This window comes from Tachypleus tridentatus, chromosome 13 (genome assembly GCF_004210375.1).
Source record: "Tachypleus tridentatus isolate NWPU-2018 chromosome 13, ASM421037v1, whole genome shotgun sequence".
NCBI lineage: Eukaryota > Metazoa > Arthropoda > Merostomata > Xiphosura > Limulidae > Tachypleus > Tachypleus tridentatus.
The window spans coordinates 188,917,926-188,939,515 of NC_134837.1; the positions used below are offsets into that span (position 1 = coordinate 188,917,926).

The 21,590-nt window shown below is 32.5% G+C and overlaps 1 protein-coding gene and 1 long non-coding RNA gene across 3 annotated transcripts in view; one reads left to right on the top strand and one right to left on the bottom strand.

Moving 5' to 3' along the window:
- Positions 1–21,590, top strand: part of LOC143238296 (para-nitrobenzyl esterase-like) — a 27,710-nt gene continuing 6,120 nt past the window's right edge. For both annotated transcript variants that reach the window (XM_076478388.1, XM_076478389.1), the window contains exons 1-6: positions 1–198; positions 2,636–2,848; positions 9,223–9,507; positions 9,732–10,053; positions 14,506–14,577; positions 21,022–21,177. In XM_076478388.1, coding sequence (XP_076334503.1) covers positions 1–198; positions 2,636–2,848; positions 9,223–9,507; positions 9,732–10,053; positions 14,506–14,577; positions 21,022–21,177 — 1,246 coding nt within the window. The remainder of the gene's footprint in view (positions 199–2,635; positions 2,849–9,222; positions 9,508–9,731; positions 10,054–14,505; positions 14,578–21,021; positions 21,178–21,590) is intronic.
- Positions 2,843–21,590, bottom strand: part of LOC143238297 (uncharacterized) — a 26,337-nt gene continuing 7,589 nt past the window's right edge. The window contains exons 2-3 of the long non-coding RNA XR_013020502.1: positions 4,584–4,640; positions 2,843–3,586 (exon numbers count right to left, since the gene is read on the bottom strand). This is a non-coding gene — a long non-coding RNA (uncharacterized LOC143238297). The remainder of the gene's footprint in view (positions 3,587–4,583; positions 4,641–21,590) is intronic.

Here is a 21,590-nt window from a genome sequence, read left to right on the forward strand (position 1 = left end):
ATGACCTTTGGCTTTACGGTTGTCTTGGTGACAATTATCGTTGCCTGTTTCACAATAATTGGGCTTCCGACACCAGGGAGTGAGAAGTTTGAAGACACTGCTTTAGGGACTTCTAATGCATGGAAACAATTTGTAACAGTTCACACCGAGTGTGGGAACTATCAGGGAGGTATTGATGGTGAAGCCTTTGTCTTCAAGGTGAGTCACTTTTATTGTTAATCAACACACACCAAAAGAGATTTGTAACAGAATAGTTAAGGAACATCTGATTTATACACTTACTTAATAGCATAATCTATCTATAAAGTAGCTGTTTCTTATTGTATCTGATTGACAGTCTGAGGAAAACGTTTAGAACGTTTAAAATATTTATAACCAAGTCATGAACAATCAGCTATCGTCTGCTAAACATCTGTGCTAGATATACAGAATTAAAGAGGTTTGTCCAAATGGATAAACAAACATGAATGTGTAGGCTTTATTTCCCAGTGGTGTTTATTTATTTATTTATTTATAAGTGGTGTTTTGAAAAAAACATATTTTAATCTTATCATTCCTCAATATAAGTAATTTACATTAAGCGAACAATACGGGATATGCTGACTATAATTTACACTAAACAAACAATACGGGGTATGCTGACTATAATTTACATTAAGCAAACAATACGGGGTATGCTGATTATAATTTACACTAAGCAAACAATATGGGGTATGCTGACTATAATTTACATTAAGCAAACAATACGGGGTATGCTGACTATACTTTACATTAAGCAAACAATACAGGGTATGCTGACTATATTTTTACCCACCACAAAAGACCAGTGACGGCTCTACGGAGGGAGGGTGCATTTGCTCCCAAGAGAAGACTCTGCCCCAACTTGCCCCCCCAGTAAAAATGTTTAAAAATTTAAAAATATACATATTGACGAAATAAATATGCAGGGCCTATTGGTTAAAATGTGAAAAGATTTGTTCTCTAAGAAAACTAAGATTTGGGTTACTAATCCACCGTGATAAAAATTTTAAGACAAATAGTCTATCCAAACACAAATAACATCTGCCACTCTCCCAGAAAGAGGCCTTGTCTTTCCACTGAGAAAAATATGGCAAAACAACTGCAGAAGACAAAATAAAATTCCTGTTCACGGAAAATCAGTATTAAAGTACTTGTCTTATGTTTCTTCAAAAGAACTGAAATATAATTCCCTTAAAGCATATTTCTTAGATGTGCTTGTTATTTCAATTATTAAACATGTTTAATTAAAAATTGTGAGAAGAAAATATACATACGTCTACGGTTGAAAGCATATATTAAATAATATGTAATAAAATGCAAACACTTTTTTCTTCTTCTAATATGACCTGATGTTTGCTACGCATTAAGAATTTGCAAAGATGATTTAATTTTGGTTCTAGTTTAAATTGAAACAAAAATATTTGATTGAAATTTAATATGGAAATTTGATTATCTTACACATATACACAGAGTGATGTATAACTTATAATGATTAGAATTTGTCATAAAGAATTTCCAAAACATTCAGTTAAAACAATTAAAATTCAATATCCAGTTATAAATCTGTTTTCTATTTTGTTTGATTGTGCCTGTAATCGAAGTTTCTAGACTAGTAAGAAACCGCTTAAGGCGAGTGCGTAATAGCTTATTTTATTGGATCTAAAATTAATACAATTTTTCTGCTTTGGGAAGTTGTTACCTTGCCAACTCTATAAATCTGAGCCTGTTTCTTCGTGTGGCTTAAATCAGAAGAAAAAAATTCTGTTTGTCTCCAAGAATCGTGTTTGTACATTAAATAGTGAATTCTCAATACAGGGTTTTAATGCATTTGATATACAACATTTTGCTATTTAACGAAATTCTTTTTAGTAAAGAGGGAAAACGAAAGGTTTTCAGATAAAGTAATTTGTATAAATACAGTAAGTTTCTTTTGGAAAAATTGTTTGTCAACTCCAACACTATGTGATTATACAACAATCCCTGATTCTTATTTGAAACTCTGTGTTTGTAGTTTACATTTGCTTGAAGAATTTTTACTGGGTGCTGAGTTGGTTTATTTGTGTACTCTAACTGGAATACGCTGCATGACACACATGTCTTAAATAACGTATTAGCAAAATAACCTATAACATTTATATTCAACAAATGTTTAAAGGTGGTTGTAGTTAATAGTATTTTACTCCAGAAAGTGTTTGAACGATTGGTTATAGTTTGTGATATATATATTTCCAGGAAGAGCTTCAAAGATTGTTTGTAGTTGGTGTAATTGATCATTAGGAAGTGTTTTACGTATTCTTTGTGGTTGGTTTAACTGATCACTAGGAAGTGTTTCATATATTGTTTGTAGTTGGTTACATTGATCGCTAGGAAGTTTTTAAAATATTGCTTGTAGTTGTTGGTATTTAACAAAACGAAACGATACAGATAATGATGAATTATTTATTTAAAACTCATTGAAGAACTTCTGATCGATTATCAGTGATTTTCATTCCGTAGATAATGGTAAGTATTGTAATTAGTAAAATGTTATTGTTAACCCATGATTAAAAGTTAGCTATGTTTTAACTAAACTAGTTATGTATGTAATATAGGACTAAACTTTAGCTTTTTACAGGGAATCCCGTACGCTGTACCTCCAACTGGCCCTTACCGTTGGAGACATACGGTGCCACTAACAGAAGATGAGGAAAAATGTAGACCATACTCACAAATAGAAGCCCATAACTTTGGTTCACCTTGCATTCAACTGAACCCTTACACAAAACACTATGAAGGGCAGGAGGACTGTCTTTATTTGAACGTTTGGACTCCGAAATTGGACAGCGAGGTAAGACTGCAGTGTACGCGTGATTGACATGCAGAGCGCTTTGTATTATTTGGACATTTTGAGAGGAATTAGAAAAAAAAATCTAACTTCCAAAAATGATCTGTTTATTAGTTCACATAGGTTGGGGATAAATCAAAGAAAATGTTAATTTCAAAAGTGGACATTTTAGCTATTCTAGGAATTTTCTACTGTTTTAAAAACCTATTATTCTGCAACACTAAAAATAATATTTTCAATGTCTGATGTACTTTTCGTTCATTGTAAACTCTAGAAGAATTTCTTTGATCACAGAAAAAACACGAACTTATTGGTTGTTTTTCACAACGTATTACGAGTTATTTTAACTGCAATGTCTCTTTAAAATATCTAAACGACAAATGAAGGCTGTTAGCACATTTTTTTTAGTAACTTGAAATTAGTCATTATTAAGTTATAATACTAGGAAATAGCTATCCTAATAATAATAGCTGGAAAATGTAATAACTATTATATTGGAATGTGTCGCTAAAATATCTTGTGCACAATATATTAAAACCAGGTTCTGTTCACCAAATGTCAATTAGTTTACAATAAAGTAAAAAGCATACTTTAATAGGTAGTTAAAATGATAATAACTGTATTTAGTCATAGAATCAACAGTCCCCCGCTCGCACAGTGGTAAGTCTACAGATTTACAATGCTGAAATAAGAGGCTTGATTTCCCTTGGTAGACTTAGCAGATAGCCTGAAGTGGTTTTGCTATAATGAAACGAACACATAGAGTTAATATTTAGCTAATCAGAAATTCATCAAGATGGTTTATCTCACATATATGTTTTCCGTTTAATTTAAAATTGTTATAGAAAAGAAAGTACACGCTAACTTTAATAAAGCAGAACGAAGTAAGTAGCTGTCCCACTGTTGTGAATTACGGAACAGTACAAGTCAGATTATATTTTCTTCAACCAAAACTGAAACCTTCAGAAATAATTGATACGACAATGTTATTAAATTGTATATATATATATATTTTTTTTTTTCAACAACTGAAACTTTCACTAGTAATTAAAACGAGAGTGTTATGAGATTGTATATTCACTTGTTACGTACTCAACTAATTTTTAAACAGTCACAAATCAAGAACTACAAATGTTATACACACAAAATCAAAATTTCAACAAGAAGGCGGTAAACAAAATGTGTTGCGCAAAAAAAAAATCATAATTTGGTTGTTCTCATCACGTTACAGGAGGGTTATCTGTGATAACCGTCCCTAATTTAGCAATGAAGGCCCAGAGAGAAGACAGTTAGTCATCACTGCCCACCGCCAAATTTTAAACCACTCTTTTATCAATGAATAAGTCTATTGACTGTCACGTTATAACGTTTCCACGACAGAATGTGGGTGTAGACATGGTGTCGAACCCAAGATCCTCAGATTGTGAATCATGCACCCAAACCACATGGTCATGACGGTCCTTGAAGATATTGTGGTTTAAAACATGTGAAGAGACGTACCTGCAGAATGTGAATCACCCAACAGTAGGGATACGCTACTTATCATACGTTTATTAATCTCATGTGAGGAAACTATAAATAGCTATGAAAAAATCTAATTTATAAACTAAACCAACCTGGTTAATTTGTGCCCTAAACTTAGGAACAAATAAGCTCTCTTTAATAAGGAGGTTTTATTCATCATTGGTCCTTGTTGAGATCTTGGAATAATTTGAATGGACAACTACGTCACACTTACCTAGAGTGTGATCCATAACATTTGGTTTGTTTGGCGGCCACTCTCGTCAGGGGCTTTCTGTAAGAAGAACAGGTGAATTACTATTTCAACAGAATATGCAGTACCTGAATAAGAGCTGCAGGCGACAACTTTGTTTAAAACCAAATCTTACTTGCACATGCGCTTACATGAGTTAGCTGATGTTTAACACAGAATATTTGCCAGATTTGCTCAAGGTTACACAGAATGAGGAGTAGCGATGTCCATGCTATGATTGTTTACTACGTGTTCATTTAATAGATAGACCCGAGTTATTCGATTGATTAAATGGACAAGAAAACCATTTTTGAGTAGAAGTGTTTTGATATTAACAAAATACTTTTGGAAAACAACAGAGGTATTTAACTTGTAAAGCTCACACAGAGGCTAATTGGTCCTTATTGTGGTAAAGTTCAGATTCAATTATGAAGTAATGTGACTAAAACTGCATAAAGAAATGGAGTAGTGAATTAAGTGGTGAGGTCAGTCACAGGGCAGGAAAGTAAGAAGTAAGGTCAATCACAGGGCAGAAAAGTAAGTAGTGAAGTCAGTCACAGGGCAGGAAAGTAAGAAGTAAGGTCAATCACAGGGCAGAAAAGTAAGAAGTGAAGTCAGTCACAGGGCAGGAAAGTAAGAAGTGAAGTCAGTCACAGGGCAGGAATGTAAGTAGTGTGGTCAGTCACAGGGCAGGAATGTAAGTGGTGAGGTCAATAACAGGGCAAGAAAGTAAGTAGTGAGGTCAATCACAGGGCAGGAAAGTAAATAATAAGGTCAGTTACGAGATCCATCGTAGTGCAGCGAAGTAGTGAGGTCAGGGTTTGGAAGTAATTTGTAACGTGAGGTGTATCGTAAGGAAGTAACAAGAAGATCAACCTGGAGGTACAAATACTTAGAATAAATTCAAAATCAGTATCAACTTCCCATTACATTAGATGTGTACTTAGTGACTCTTTTTAGACATGAATGCTATCATATTGTTGATAAACATATTTCATCTTTAACTGAATATAACTGAGTGGTTCTTGATTTGTGGCATTTTAAAACATTGTTCAATTATATTAATCGTTGAATATGATTTAAAAGAAGAACATTTTTAACTCATTGTTACTTTTCAAATCAATTTCAAAAGCATTTGCATTTAATTATGATAAATTTAATTAATTCTGAAATTCAATTAGAATTTAATTTAAATAATCCAAGAAAACGTTTCAAAATATTTTATTCTTTAACTAATCCACTTAATATAAATATTTCAAAATGTCTTCCTTATATTTGTGCTCTGAGTGATAACTAATCCACTTATGTGTTTTCTTATTGATTGATGATCTATATTCAGCGTGACACGTGAATATTTGCAGTGTCTGAAAAGTTTATCTAATAATTATTAAAACAATAATGATAATGTCCAAAGTTTCACAGTTTATAAATAAATAACATAACTAAAATAATTTAACGAAATTAACTTGAAGAATAAATTCCGAGTTGATTATCTTAATTTTAAAAATAATAAAAATTATAATAATCCCTAAGGCCTGTGATCGACACTTTGTTTCTAAAATAATTTAACACCAAACAATAAAAAGTGGGTTTTAAAATATACAACTCCGACAGAAGCTAATCCTAATTGTCAAAGCTCTTTAATTTGCTTTATTCAACAGTTGTTTCTTACGTTTATTTATCATAATTTAACTTTATAATTTCTCACGTTTGTTTGTCTTAAATTAACTTATTAATTTCTAAAATTTTTATCATAAATTAACTTATTAATTTCTAAAATTTTTATCATAAATTAACCTATTAATTTCTAAAATTTTTGTCATAAATTAACTTATTAATTTCTAAAATTTTTATTATAAATTAACTTATTAATTTCTAAAATTTTTATCATATGAACTTATTAATATCTAAATTTTTTATCATAAATTGACTAATTAATTTCTAAAATTTTTATTATAAATTAACCTATTAATTTCTAAAATTTTTATCATATATTAACTTATTAATTTCTAAAATTTTTAATATAAATTAACTTATTAATTTCTAAAATTTTTATCATATTAACTTATTAATTTCTAAAATTTCTATCATAAATTAACTTATTAATTCCTTGTATTTATTTATCCTAAGTTAACTTATTAATTTCTAAAATTTCTATCATAAATTAACTTATTAATTCCTTGTATTTATTTATCCTAAGTTAACTTATTAATTTCTGACATTCTTTAATATAAATGAACTTTCTTCCTACAAGCAAAGTTACTAACTAGTGAATCTAGTGAATACTCTTTGGTATTTACTGAACAGACACTTATGGCTGTATCTATTATTGTTAATTTAGGAAGGATATTCATTAATAACCTCTACAGGCACTTCTGCATGAGATCATCAAAAACTGGCTATAACGGCACTGTTAAACGAAACATTCATTAGTTACTTCTATAGTTACTTGTAGAAGACATAAATTATTAATTATTTTTACAGAAACTTGGACGAGATAACTACTGATAGTCGCTACCAGAATTTGAATACGACATCTTGTTAATTTTGTCTTGTTACGTAATATAATTTATTATGGACGGGTCTTCGATTTATTATGTTATGTATTACGATTTCAAATAGCCGAAAAACTTAATTTTAATTTAGAAGTTAATAGAATGTCAAAATATATCAAATTTATGTTATTGGCCAACAAGACTGATATACACAATTTGCTTTATTAACATAAATATTTTCAATATACAAACGAGAATATAGTTTATAATAATGGTTATTAGAAATCCTAATTTATATACAAACGTTTTACAAGCTTACAGACTCTTCTATCTGGGCCGGAACTGAATATTTAATCGACGATTCACGAGGAGCGAATTAATTCTGTTCCATTAATTAATTCTATAGTGATACACAGGTACAATTGATTTGACAGGGAAGCGAGCTGCTTCACTGAGCACACGTATTTTTTTCACCGAAGAAAATATCTAATGTTCTTGTCGAAATACCAACGTTCGAATTTAATTCTATGAAGTTGAACAGTTTGTATTTCTAATAACCATTATTATAAACTATATTATCGTTTGTAACAGTTATAGCTTCCCAGGTTTGTAGTATACAAACGGTGGCAAACCAACAATACATCACTGTCTTTCCACGTGTTGCAATTTATAAGACGAAGTTCTCAAAAGTTCAGTTGGCAGTTGTACTGGCCAATTTAAAAAATAAGAGGGACTTACGCAATACACATTTAAGTTACATTTAACTTAGCCATAAATTACACACATTTCTAAATATATATTTAACTAAAACAAACATAATTATTAAAATAAATATGTATTAGTAAATCTGTTGCAATCGCTATACTAGCTTTATGGTTGAGATAATTATAATTATAGACACTTGAATTTCTGGATTATAATATTGGATTTGCCAACACATCACTGCATACTTGAGTTTAATAATTTCTAAATAGATCTCATAATTGTTAAGTGTTTTAATACTTATTATTCAGACATAATAATTTTAACTATTTTAAATTAAATGTTTACAGAAATATGTGTATGTAAAAGCTGTTTTTGCAACTTGTTTCCGTAACAACATGTGAGCACATCCGTTAAATGTCTTCGCAAACTACTACGATTTAACACTCTAAAAACTACATCAAGACGAGATACTAATAAATTATTTTCATTATTTCGTTTGATTGGTGAATTTATTAATTATCTTCACTAACATTCGAGAATAAAATATTCATAAATTATCTTCAAAAGCTTATCTAGAGGAATATTCATTAATTGTTGTCATAAGTATACGAACTGGTTGTTGATCATCTGTAGATATTGTTCATTAAATGTATTCTGTGATGTGCTTTGCTTATTTGATCGTTGTATCTGTTAAGCCCTTTCAAAGGAACGCTTGGATGTGTTGTCAGCATTTTTTACATAAATTCTTGGAGTTACTGTTGGGTTCACCAGTGGCACAGCGGTATGTACGCGAACTTACAACGCTAAAAACCATGTTTCTATACTCGTGATGGGCAAAGCATAGTTAGCACATTGTGTAGCTTTGTGCTTAACTTCAAAGAAACAAGCAAGTTATTGTTGAAAAATAAACAGCCTTTCACAGGAATATATCGATATATTGTCGTCATTTTTTACACAGATACTTGGAGTTACTGTTGAACAAAATCAACCTTTCACAGGAACATCTGAATGTATTAACAGCATTTCTACATTAGTATTTGAAGTTATTGTTTTAAAACCAAAATTTCACAAGAAGATATGGATGTATTGTTAAAATTCTTCACAATAATATATCTTTATGTATTCTCAAGACGGCTGGTATGGGTATTAGAACTTTAAATAATTAACTTGAGGATGATCTAAGAACATCTAATCGTTGTTCTATACTTTATTTTAATTAAACTTCTGATACCCATACCAGTCGTATTAAGAAGACGTTTTGACTGGTTTCTCGTCATCAAAGTGACATCTATTATTAAATAATTGCTCTTCCAGGTTCTTGTAGACGTCGTATTTATCAATTTTTGTTACATGTAGACAAAGTTAGTGTTCCCAATTATCTTTATACAGACTCAAATGGTCTTACTATGTATTTATATTCCTAGGCACACTTAGACGTGATGGTCTGGATCCATGGAGGTTTTTTACAATTCGGAAGTGGTCACCAACCAGGACTTAGTCCATCTGGAAAATTAGCCCAGAAGCTGAACGTAGTTTTTGTTAGTTTCAACTATCGCATATTTGCTATGGGATACCTTGCTCTTGACATTTTCACCGAAACAAATTCGAGTAACAGTAAAACTGGAGGAAATTTTGGTTTATCAGATCAAATAGCTGCTCTGAAATGGATTCATAAAAACATCAAAAATTTCGGAGGAGATCCTAACAAGGTATATATTTCATTCACTGATTTTCTCAGCTGTTTGAAGAATAACTATACGTCCAAACGATTTACTTCAGTAAACCAGTGTAAGCAAAAAACACCTTCTATATACAAAACGCTTACAGAATAACGATATATATTCTGTTGCAGATTAATGCCACATAAACATTCGGAAAATATACGGATATGTTTTACACTATCAATACACCTATGTTTGTCCTCTCGTTTCAGATAACTGTGTTTGGAGGAGACGCAGGTGGAGCCTCTATTCTTGCAATGATGACTTCACCTGTTTCCAGACAACTTTTCCAGAAGGCTTGGCTCACAGGACCAGCGTTAATCTTCAGAAGAACGTTTCCCGAAGCCAACAGACATAACGAAGCTTTCTTCCTGAGAAGGTCAAATTGTTCGGACCAAAACTGCTTACGTAAACTTTCGGATAAAAACGTTATCAATTATTACTTAGGAAAGGACGATCCATCATTTCGTATCCGAGATCAAAATGATCTACCGATCCAAGGAATCTATCCTGAACAACTCGTGGTTGTAGGAGGTACGTTAATACTTCGCAACAATAAACTGGATACTTTATACTTGAATTTTGAACTTTAATATTTTATCAAATTTCATTTTACGATATGTTTTATATTTGATTGAAGTATGCAGAGAATAATAATTATGTCCATGAATTGGACAGGAAGAGCAGTTTCCAGTGCTTATTGAACTGAAAGTGATAATAAAGTTAGTTTAGTTAGCTTAAGGAAACGTATAAAAGTACTCGCTGTAAATAGAAGACGTAGAATCATGTAATACTATCAAGTGTTTAAACTAAAAGTTTTCAAGAAATCGGTAATAAAGTTTGAGTCGTTAAAACATAAATGCTGTATATTAGAACCCTCTGTGAACCATGTTAGCTGCAAAGTTATAAAGGAAGTATCAAAATAACAGTAGTATAAAATAATTATAATGTATAATATAATACATTTGAACCAACTTTAAGCTGACCAGTATAGTTCGTGACTAATAACATGGATAAAAAATCTCGCCACTAGTAATTCCTTCTCGAATTATCAGTCTAAACTCGCCGATAAATTATCAGTGAGTTTTAAAGTTTAATGTCTGATCATTAGCGAGTATTTAGAATGGCACCTAGAACTAATCATCAGTGCATCTTTAGGATGACACTCAGAACTAATCATTAGTGTGTTTTAAGATGACACTCAGAACTAATCATTAGTGTGTTTTAAGATGACACTCAGAACTAATTATCAGTATGTCTTTATAACATCATATGAGTCCAGCTTAGAGTGTACACCAAAATTCTTCGCCACTAAATAAGGTGAAAATTATATTTATCTTTCCATGTATTTCTTTGAGAAATTAATGTTGATTTCAGTTGAGGTAATATAATATTTAAGAGATTGAGATTGGTTTACAAATACAAAAGTGTAGTTTATATGTAGGCCTACCTATTTCATTTTAGCAAATACGAAATAGCGGTAATATTAGATATATAAGAAATAGGTGAACAGAAAAGCTTAATTACAAGCAGTAGGACAGCCTCGTTTCTTTTAGCGGATAGCTCCCCAGTGGTATACAGCGAAGTGTATGCGGAATTATAACATCATAATTCGGGTTTTGATATCCGTGATGGGCACAATAAAGATAACCTATTGTGTAGCTGTATTCTTAACTTCAGCCAAATTATTTATTGGAAATCCCTTATAGAGGAGGTTGTCATGTTTTTTTATATATATTAAAAAGTTTATGTATTAGTTATATGTTATTTTAACTACTTTTATCTTAGCTTCAACAAAATATATCCTCAAACATGCTATGTTTTGATTTCCATGTATATATATTTTTAACCAATAAACAGGAGGAAGTTCTACGCGTGAGTTGATAACATTTTATAACCCGACCATTAAGTCACTGTCGTCCAAAACTGAAGTATTGAACAGCGGGAAACTTGCGTAGATAAATATGCGAAATGTGTAAGATATTTCAATAGCATAAAGAAATGCAATGTAATTTCAAGGCAAGTATAAATTGTTTAGCCTCAGGAAAAAAGGGTGTTAAAGGATTAAACCTAATTTTCCACAGGAAAAGAAGGCGGTAAGGGTTACAACGTAATTATCTTCTGAAAATAAAGTGGTAAGGGGTGAAACGTAATTATCTTCTGAAAATAAGGTGGTGAGGGGTGAAATGTAATTATCTTCTGAAAATAAGGTGGTGAGGGGTGAAATGTAATTATCTTCTGAAAATAAGGTGGTGAGGGGTGAAATGTAATTATCTTCTGAAAATAAGGTGGTAAGGGGTGAAACGTAATTATCTTCTGAAAATAAGGTGGTGAGGGGTGAAATGTAATTATCTTCTGAAAATAAGGTGGTGAGGGTGAAATGTAATTATCTTCTGAAAATAAGGTGGTGAGGGGTGAAACGTAATTATTTTCAGGAAAATAAGGTGTTAAGGGGTGAAATGTAATTATCCTTAGGAAAACAAGCCGGTGAAATATATAACGTAATTTTTATTCCAGAGTCTTTGACAGTGATTAGACATGCACCTATTGGATTTATTTAGCGTTTATTAACACCCCCTGACTCCCCCTACATATGATCTTAACCAGTATATTCTGTTGACTACCCGCAATAGTTGTCATCTACAGACATAGTTTGTCATTAGCATGTACCTTATTTGTGTAAGGCGTTTATAGTAAATGTTTCACGACAACGCGTATCCTGGACTGCGGTCGTTATCTAATGTCCAAAAATGTAGATCGTGTTTTTACGGCAACGAGACGTGAATTCTCGGGTTTACAGTAGAAAAGAATGTCTGGTTGAAGAGACAACAAATGATGCATAAATAAATTATTGTACTTTTACGCTCTAGTGTTTTAGTTTTTTTTTGTTTAAACCTTAACTAAGCAGCGATATTTATGATATATACTTTCATAGTAACATATTTTCGTCAGTCTAATGATAAAATTAATTCATAAGTTTAAATATAATATTTATTAGATATTTTACATACATCTTGATTAAATCGATTCCTGATTACTGATGCAAACAACTTATAAAGACACGAATTAGTTAAAATAACACATGTTAACAAATCGTACACAATTATTCAAACGTAAAAAAAGTGTCGATCATCAACCAACTTTCTGATCCCTTACAAGATCTTGTGTTGGTTTTGAATTTCAACAAAGGTACACGAAGGCTATCTGCGCTAGCCGTCCCTAATTTAGCAATGTAAGACTAGAAGTAAGGCTGTTAGTCACCACCACCCACCGCAAACTCTTGGGCTACTCTTTTACCAACGAATAGGGGGATTGATCGCATATTATAACGCCCCCACGGCTGAAAGAGAGAACTTCTTTATTGGGACATGAATTCGAACTCGCGACTCTCAGATTACGAGCCGAGTGCCTTAACCACCTGACCATGCCGGACCGCTGTAAAGTCAAGAATATGTAATAATAAATTCTCTTCGTTAAGCACAAATCTACTCTATGAGCTATCTGTGATTTGCCCTAGCTGGTATCAAAACTCGATTTTTATAAATATAAGCTTTAATATTTATTTTTGGACCACTAGGAAGCACAGAATTAAGTAGCTTTGTTTGTAATTAAGCACAAAGCTGTAGAAAGGGCTGTCTGTACTCTGCACACCACAGATATTTAAATGGGTATCGTAAGTCCACAAACGTATCTCACAAAGTGTTAAATGTTACAAGAATATGTCTACCTGGGGCTCATTAGTAAGATTAATAAGTTAGAACGGTAAAATGCGGAACTTGGTTCACAACGGTTGACACGACGCATATAGCCTTGCTGAAAATCGAAATTGCAAACAATTATTCAGCGCATTTGCGTTTTTTAATGATGAAAACTTGAATCGTAGACACGTGTGTTATGATTTACAGTAAACAAGTTAATCTCTACGGAAGAACTACCCATGGACATGTGTTATGTATGGAATTAGCCCGGCATGGCCAGGTGGTGTTACGGCGTTCGACTGGTAATCCGAGGATCGCGGGTTCCAATCCCCGTCGCACCAGCATTCTCGCCCTTTCAACGGTGGGGGCGTTATAATGTTACGATCAATCCCACTATTCGTTGGTAATAGAGTAGCTCAAGAGTTGGCGGTGGGTGGTGATGACTCTCTGCCTTTCCTCTAGTCTTACACTGCTAAATTAGGCACGGTTAGCGTAGACAGCTCTAACTGTAGCTTTGTACGAAATTCAAAAACAAACTGATATTGTTTTATTATCAACTTATGATAAATGAGCATGTTAACATACTTAGGTATAAACTTGTGATTTATTGAATCATAAACTATATTCATCATCCTATCTTCTATTTTACAACCAACAAAACAGAAAAGTCTCAATGATATAAAAGGTTTTACTTTCTACAAATATGTGTAACACTGGGATGTAATTTATAACGATTAGCTTCAAAGTTCTTTTATTATTAAATAAGCCAAAAAATTATCTTATTTTTACGACAAGTTAATACGATACTCTAACAGCCAGGGAAATAAAACACTTCTGCTGTCTGTACATTGGGAAATTTTGCAATTTAATTTTTAAATACGCTTATGTTCGTTAAAATATCCTGATATATAACTTATGAACACCTGGAGATTTTTCACACTTATTAAAGCATTCTCTAGCTTTAATAAGCTGCTTCTTTATTTTATTAATGGAATTTCATTTTTTAACGTTGTTTCTATATCACGATCAATGTATTTTTAAATAGACCGAGACTTTGAATGGTATATCAAAAAGTATTTTATATTTCCATGTCGAGAGTATCTGTATATATATTTTTTAACAGTTACATTATTATTCTACTCGTGAGTTTGTACTCTCTAACTTTATTTTCTAACTATATAAAAAATATGCTGTACATTTTTCATAGACCTATTTACAAACGGCATTTTTTTGCCTTTCATATTTCCGGTCTAACTCCATTTCCCTTTCTTTTACAATTGTTTAACAGATGATGAAGTGCCAAAACCACCAATAGAAGCAATAGAATCCAAAGAGATCGCAGATATACCTCTTCTAATTGGTAAGTTATTTGTAAACTCTCGTGTAAAATATGTTGTTGAAATGTTCTAATGCGGTATATGTTATCAGGTGGCCCGGCATAGCCAGGTGGGTTAAGGCATTTGACTCGTAATCCGAGGGTTGCGGGTTCGAATCCCTGTCACACCAAACATGCTCGCCCTTTCAGCCGTGAGAGCCTTATAAAGTTACGGCCAATCCCACTATTCGATGGTAAAAGAGTAGCCAAAGAGTTGGCGATGGGTTGTGATGACTAGCTGCCTCCCATCTAATCTTACACTGCTAAATTAGGGACGGCTGGAGCAGATAGCCTTCGTGTAGCTTTGCGCAAAATTGAAAAACAAACAATGTTAACAGGTTTTAAAAACTGTTTTAGTTCCTCTACTAACAGCACAGCTTTAGTGAGTGTACGTGTGTGATTTTGCAGTATGCATTAGTTTGTTTGTAATTAAGGAACAAAGTTACACAATAAACTATCTGTGTTCTGCCCAACACGGGTATCAAAACCCGGTTTGTAGCAGGAGATCCACGCATTAGTACAATTCTAATCATTTCAGACCAAACTGTGTTTGTTATGTAGATGCTTTAAGTTTGTCAAAGTGAATAATTTGGATGTTTTATATAACCTGAATACGAAGAACTAAGATGTTATAATTTTCGAGACCTCGTTAAAATCTATTCTATAGTTTTACACAGAACATTTCCAAGTTAACCTACATTAATAATTAATACTCTCAAAACATAAATCTAAAAATTATTGTTTTTCCTTTAATATTGATCTTGTATAATGAAAAATAATTTTTCTTTAAAACTTTCAAAATACATTCGTGCAATGTTAGGCAGGTTTTCATAACAGCTGTTTTTGTTAGTTTTACAGCGCGTTTCAGGAGGCAGTCATACGTCCACACTTTACTCAGTTTTCTGACATGAGTAACGTCACCATTTGTATGTATATACCACTTGCACGAATGGTATTTTCCCCTGTGTCCTGGATACACACTTTGTCTCCCATGTGATTCTCAAAGTAAACTGTGTTTTATTATCCTGTTCGTAATATCCCTGCAAACTTTACGTTTATTGTGTGGTGAGCAGACTGAATACGTAAAACTTTTAGACAGCTATAACATTTTGTTTAGGCCCGGCATGGCCACGTGGGTTAAGGCTTGCGACTCGTAATCTGAGGGTCGCGGGTTCGAATCTCCGTGGCACCAAACATGCTCGCCTTTTTAGCCGTGGGGGCGTTATAATGTGACGGTGAATTCCACTATTCGTTGGGGAAAAAAGTAGCCCAAGAATTAGCGGTGGGAGGTGATGACTAGCTGCCTTCCCTCTAGTTTTACACTGCTAAATTAGGGTCGGCTAGCGCAGATAGTCCTCGAGTAGCTTTGCGCGAAATTCAAAAATAAGCAAAAACAAAACATTTTGATGACCTAGTGATATATGTTAATCATACTTTAAGAATTATGCGTTTTGTTAACCTGTCCGTCATAAAAATTATGCGCTTACAATCTGAATACTGAAACCAGTTTTTATTATTAGAAAATCTCTAATAATGTTGTTACTCATTCTCTTAACCGGTTTCATGGATCAAAATGTCGAATTTCTTTGCCAGAAGTGATAACGTATTTTTGTAGTACCTGTATTAATATTTTAACTTAATATTCAGTACTGCAGATGCTTTATTAAACCAGTGAAAATAAAGACACATTACAACAAACACGCAACTGTTTTTAAAGCTTCTTACCTTCCGGGTACTTGTTAGACACCACACTTTGTCCAATAATTATTTGCCTGCTCCATATTTGTAATAATAAACAGATTCAGTATTTTTTATTAAACTGTCAATGACTTACACGTTATATATGTAAAAAACGGTTGATATGACTTACACGTATCCACATATAACTTGTCAGACACTTGAGATTCGAGTGTCATAGAAATCAGTCAGTTCGAAGGAAGACCATAGTTAGAGATCAATAATATAATAATCAAGCTGAATGAAAAGCTTCCAAAGTATTTCCCTGGTTGTAATCTTGTTGTGTATAGACAGACTAGTTGGAGAACTTTCATTCTCTATGATGGAAAAGGGAAGTGACGTGTGAAATTGATAAAATTTACCACAAAAAATTAAAATTACAACAGAAAAAAATTCGCGACAAACAATTTGCATACGTTAATTATTACTTACTAAATATCTTTACTATTAGTTTATGTGTGTGTTTTTCTTATAGCAAAGTCACATTGGCCTATCTGCTGCGTCCAACAAGGGGGAATCGAACCCTTGATTTTAGCATTTTAAATCCGTAGACTTAATGCTGAACCTGCTGGAAACATGATTATTAGTTAAACTCATTTATAACAACACACACATGTAAATATTCTGTCTATTAGTATAGAATAATATGTATTGTTTAAATGCATAACATTGAAAATGAACTCAGTTCATAAGCTTAAATTTTAAAATCAAGGTCCATTACACTGCTGATATGATTGCAGTTCCTATGAAACAAAATTGTATATATATAATTATATATCTATGTGGTCTCACCCTAACTCTAAAATACACAGACTTTATTAAGTTACATACGCGTTTGTTTGATTTTTTGCTACACAGAAATTTTTAATTCCTGCTTTTTAATGCATGATCACAGATCAAACTCAAAGGCACTTTAGCATACAAACTCAACCATGCACAAGTAATTACTCAGAACGTAATTATTAATCTTAATTAGTAAAGCAATGAAATATTTTAACGAAGCGAGATTCGATCGCCAATAAGGTTTTCACTTTACAAATACAAGAACCTTTTGTATAGTAAGGTCCTCACCTCTGGATATGTAATACTCTCGTAATTCATAATAATATATAAAACTTTTACTGTATATTTTTTAAATGTCAAAAAAGCTTTTTTTCCACCGATCTATAACCGTTTTGAAACACTGAAGCACGTACATGATGTGGAATTACATTAGATAATGTCTTCTAACGATGCAATAGTTTAAAAAAATATCAGTTAACTTCTAAGACTGATATTGGTTATCGAAACGAACTGGCATGGAAGTATGGGATCCAATCTACTTTTGATTTGGCAAGGTCCTTCAAGTTATAACAGTTCAATACGAAATATCTCATACGTACGTGGAAAGTGGCTATTTCCAATATCCATAATGTCAAAACTGTTCATCACCTCTCATAAAAAACATGAACCAGTTCCAACGAGCTTATTTAAGATAGTTTATTTTTACTTCAGTTATCATGAAACCGACTGGAGATCTTATTAACAATAAATTATTAAATACACAAAGTGATGATATAGTGTAGTAATATGGTGAATTTGTACACTGTGGTTGCAAATACAAAAAGATAATATTTTTACCCAAACTTCCATACATAACACATGTCCATGGGTAGTTCTTCCGTAGAGAGATTAACTTGTTTACTGTAAATCATGACACACGTGTCTACGACTTAAGTTTTTACCATTAAGGAACACAAATGCAGCAAGCATTTGTTTTGCCATTTCGACTTTTTGCTAGTCTACATGCACTGCGTCAACCGCTGTCAACCAAGTTCCGTATTTTACCGTTCTAACCCACAAATCTTACTGCTGAGCCCCAGGTGGACATATTCTTGTAATATTTAACATTTCGTGACTCATAAATGCAAAATTACGAAAACTTTTAAAGGTAACCACTTTTACACGTGTGCTGAAAAATTATGTGCGTCTTAATTAAATATTTCACTGCTATTTAGTATCCGTATATTGGCACAGCGGTAAGTTTGTGGACTTACGATGCTAGAACTCGGGTTTAAATACCCGTGGTGTGCAGAGTACAGACAGCTCTTTATACAGCTTTGTGCTTAATTACAAACAAAACTACTCAGTTCTGTGCTTCCTAGTGGTCCAAAAATAAATATTAAAGCTTATATTTATAAAAATCGAGTTTCGATACCAGCTATGGGCAAATCACAGATAGCTCATAGAGCAGATTTGTGCTTAACTAAGCGAATTTATTATTATATATTCTTGACTTTACAACGGCCCGGCATGGCCAGGTGGTTAAGGCACTCGGCTCTTAATCTGAGAGTCGCGAGTTCGAATTCATGTCTCAACAAAGAAGTTCTCTCTTTCAGCCGTGGGGACCCTATAATGTGCGGTCAATCCCCCTATTCGTTGGTAAAAGCGCAGCCCAAGAGTTGACAGTGGGTGGTGATGACTAGTTGCCTTCCCTCTCATCTTACACTGCAAAAGTAGGGTCTGCTAGCGCAGATAACCCTGATAATTATAAAGATAACTTTATAATATGCAGAAAAAAATTCAGTAATTAAATCTTGGTAACAATTCTTGTGAAGTCTCTAACAGTGTGCTATTTCTAATTACTATTCTTATTTTTAAAATGTGAATTTGTACAACACTTAAAATTACAGAATACTTTAACAACTGCTGAAAACTGCAGTCCTTACTGAAACACCTGCTATGTGAATAAGTTTAATAAGGCCCAGTTCAAATTCAGTTTTTAAATAAATATTTTTACACAAGTGTCATATTCTTATTATTTTTAATTGTGTTTGTGTTAATTTTAACTGCAAATGTCTAGTATTTAGTGTGTTTTTCTTATAATCTTACAATGTTTCAGATATATAATATTTTCGTAGTTCATTTTGAGGCACTTTTTTTACGGTTTTCTGTTATTAGAAATACTTAAAGTAGAATGTTTCTCAGTTTTATAACTTTTACATGGAATACAAATTAAAAGTTAAGAACAACCATGGAATAACAAAAATGTTTTCTGATACACGGACCCTAAGGCTAAAGCTGTGTAAGAAGTGAGCCTAAAATATGTAACTCAAATACAGTTCTTAAAACTAATTTTTAGGCTCACTTCATACATAGCTGAAACCGTAGTTTTGAGGAGATTACAAACAACAAAGGCCTCCCAGTGGCTCAGCGATATGTCTGCGGACTTACAACGCTAAAAACCGGATTTCCATACTCGTGGTGGGCAGAGCACAGATAGCTCATTGTGTAGCTTTGTGCTTAATTCAAAAACAACAAAACTATATATTCTTCTCCCTAGCATAAGAGAAAGTGATACCAGTTTAGACGTTTAGAATTACGTATGTGTTTTTTTGTAACTGGAATATCAGCATTCTTTCTGAACAATAATTTCATCAAAATCGACAAGTGTGAGAGTTTATATTGAAGACTGTGTTCTAAATCAGAACATAAAAAGTAACAATAAATAACACAGGAAGCAGATCATAGTTTTGAGCTGAAATCAATATAATCAGATCGCTTACATAGGAGTATCACATAAAGAACATCGTAGAAATAATGAAGTTTACTAAGACAGTTTTGTGGAATATGACACCCGAATTCTTATAAAACTCTTAAGATATACACTTAATATATACACTTAAAGTTTATGTGAAATAAAAACCAACGACCCTTGTCTAACCTATATGTCTTTCTTTCTGCCATTTTAATAGGCAATCTAAATTTGCTGGTATACGTTAGAATAGGATACGTACGTTTTAGTACTCGGTGCTAGCTTGTTATCCATTCAGACTTTGGAATTATTTAGTTTATTTATATTTCTTGCTTTTTCATAGGATTGCTTCTCTCAAATACCACGAATAACAAACAGGATCAAAGTTTATTTGTTATTTCTACCAAGATCTAATAAGATACTTACGACTAACTTATTTTTTGGTTAAAATAGATTTTAGAATCGCTTGATTAAAATTCTTGTCCTGCGACTATGAAATTCATTCATAGTATGAGGTATTATATCTGTGGTTTAGTTGAAACTTGTTGAACATATAAAGTTTCAAGATGAAAGAAAAGTCTGAGATATTTTGGACGTTGTTGTGTTTTTCATTTTGTTTCTAAACATACTTAGTTAGCCCATGTTGTATGGTAACTTAACATGCAATCAAATTCGTTTTTCTTACAACGAACTTGATACAAACCTTGACAAAGTTACTTTATTGAAATACAAGTACGAGAAGATAAAATGGAATAAACTTGAAATTTTGTTACTAATTTATTTTTAAAATAAAAGTTTGTACTTTCTAGAACATAGTTGAAAAGTTTCGTTTACTGCTTCGTGTCAAAACTAAATATTTGAAATTTCATGGTATATCAGTCGATGTAGCGTGGAAGAATATAATACATATGTATTGGGCCCCAACCAGCTTTGCTCGAAATACGTGCAGGCACGATGGAATTACAAACAAATGATATTTGTTCATATGCAAATCTGCCCATCAGTGTTTACAATTCAGACATTTGTATCGTTCTCGGGTCCTTTATATCTGCACTCTTAAAGCCAACACATATTTTATTTCGGGTTTCCAAAACAAAAACCTTGGATTATGCTGTCAATTTACGTTATTCAGATGGACAGTAAATGGTTAAAGAATTAATATGCGAATTTCCTGACAGGAACTTCAACTCAAGCAGTAGAATTCTGGCCAGGACCGGACGACTTACGTCATTGGTCGTGGAAAAGGTACAAAAAATACGTGACGACAAGTCTGGATAGTTTTGGACCTGGTGTCGCTCGTATGGCACTCCAACTTTACAATAGTTCCGAAACAAGTAAGTAACACAATATTAACCTTTTTAGGGACAAGTGTTTTTATTTCCTCTAATAATCTCATCATTCATCTTCTGAAGTATTTAGAAGAAACGCTTTCTTTTAAGCGTATGAAAATGTTGATGTCTTAATAAAAAGTATTCCAAACTCTCATCATTACTGACTGTGTTAAGTTTCTTTTATTACCTTCTTCTCAAGTACATAAGTTATGGTTTCTTTCTTTTGTTTCCATTAAGTAAGGAGATACTTTGTGGCTGCGCTGGTTCTTTTTCCGTTTGTGTAAGAGCATTTTAACTTCAGGTTATGCTTAACCATGAACCATACTATTTAGTCTCTTTCGATAGTTGTTAAAAATATGAATCTAGCGTTTTAACAGAGTTTTCAAACTTTTATAATGTACGTCATCATCTTTCTA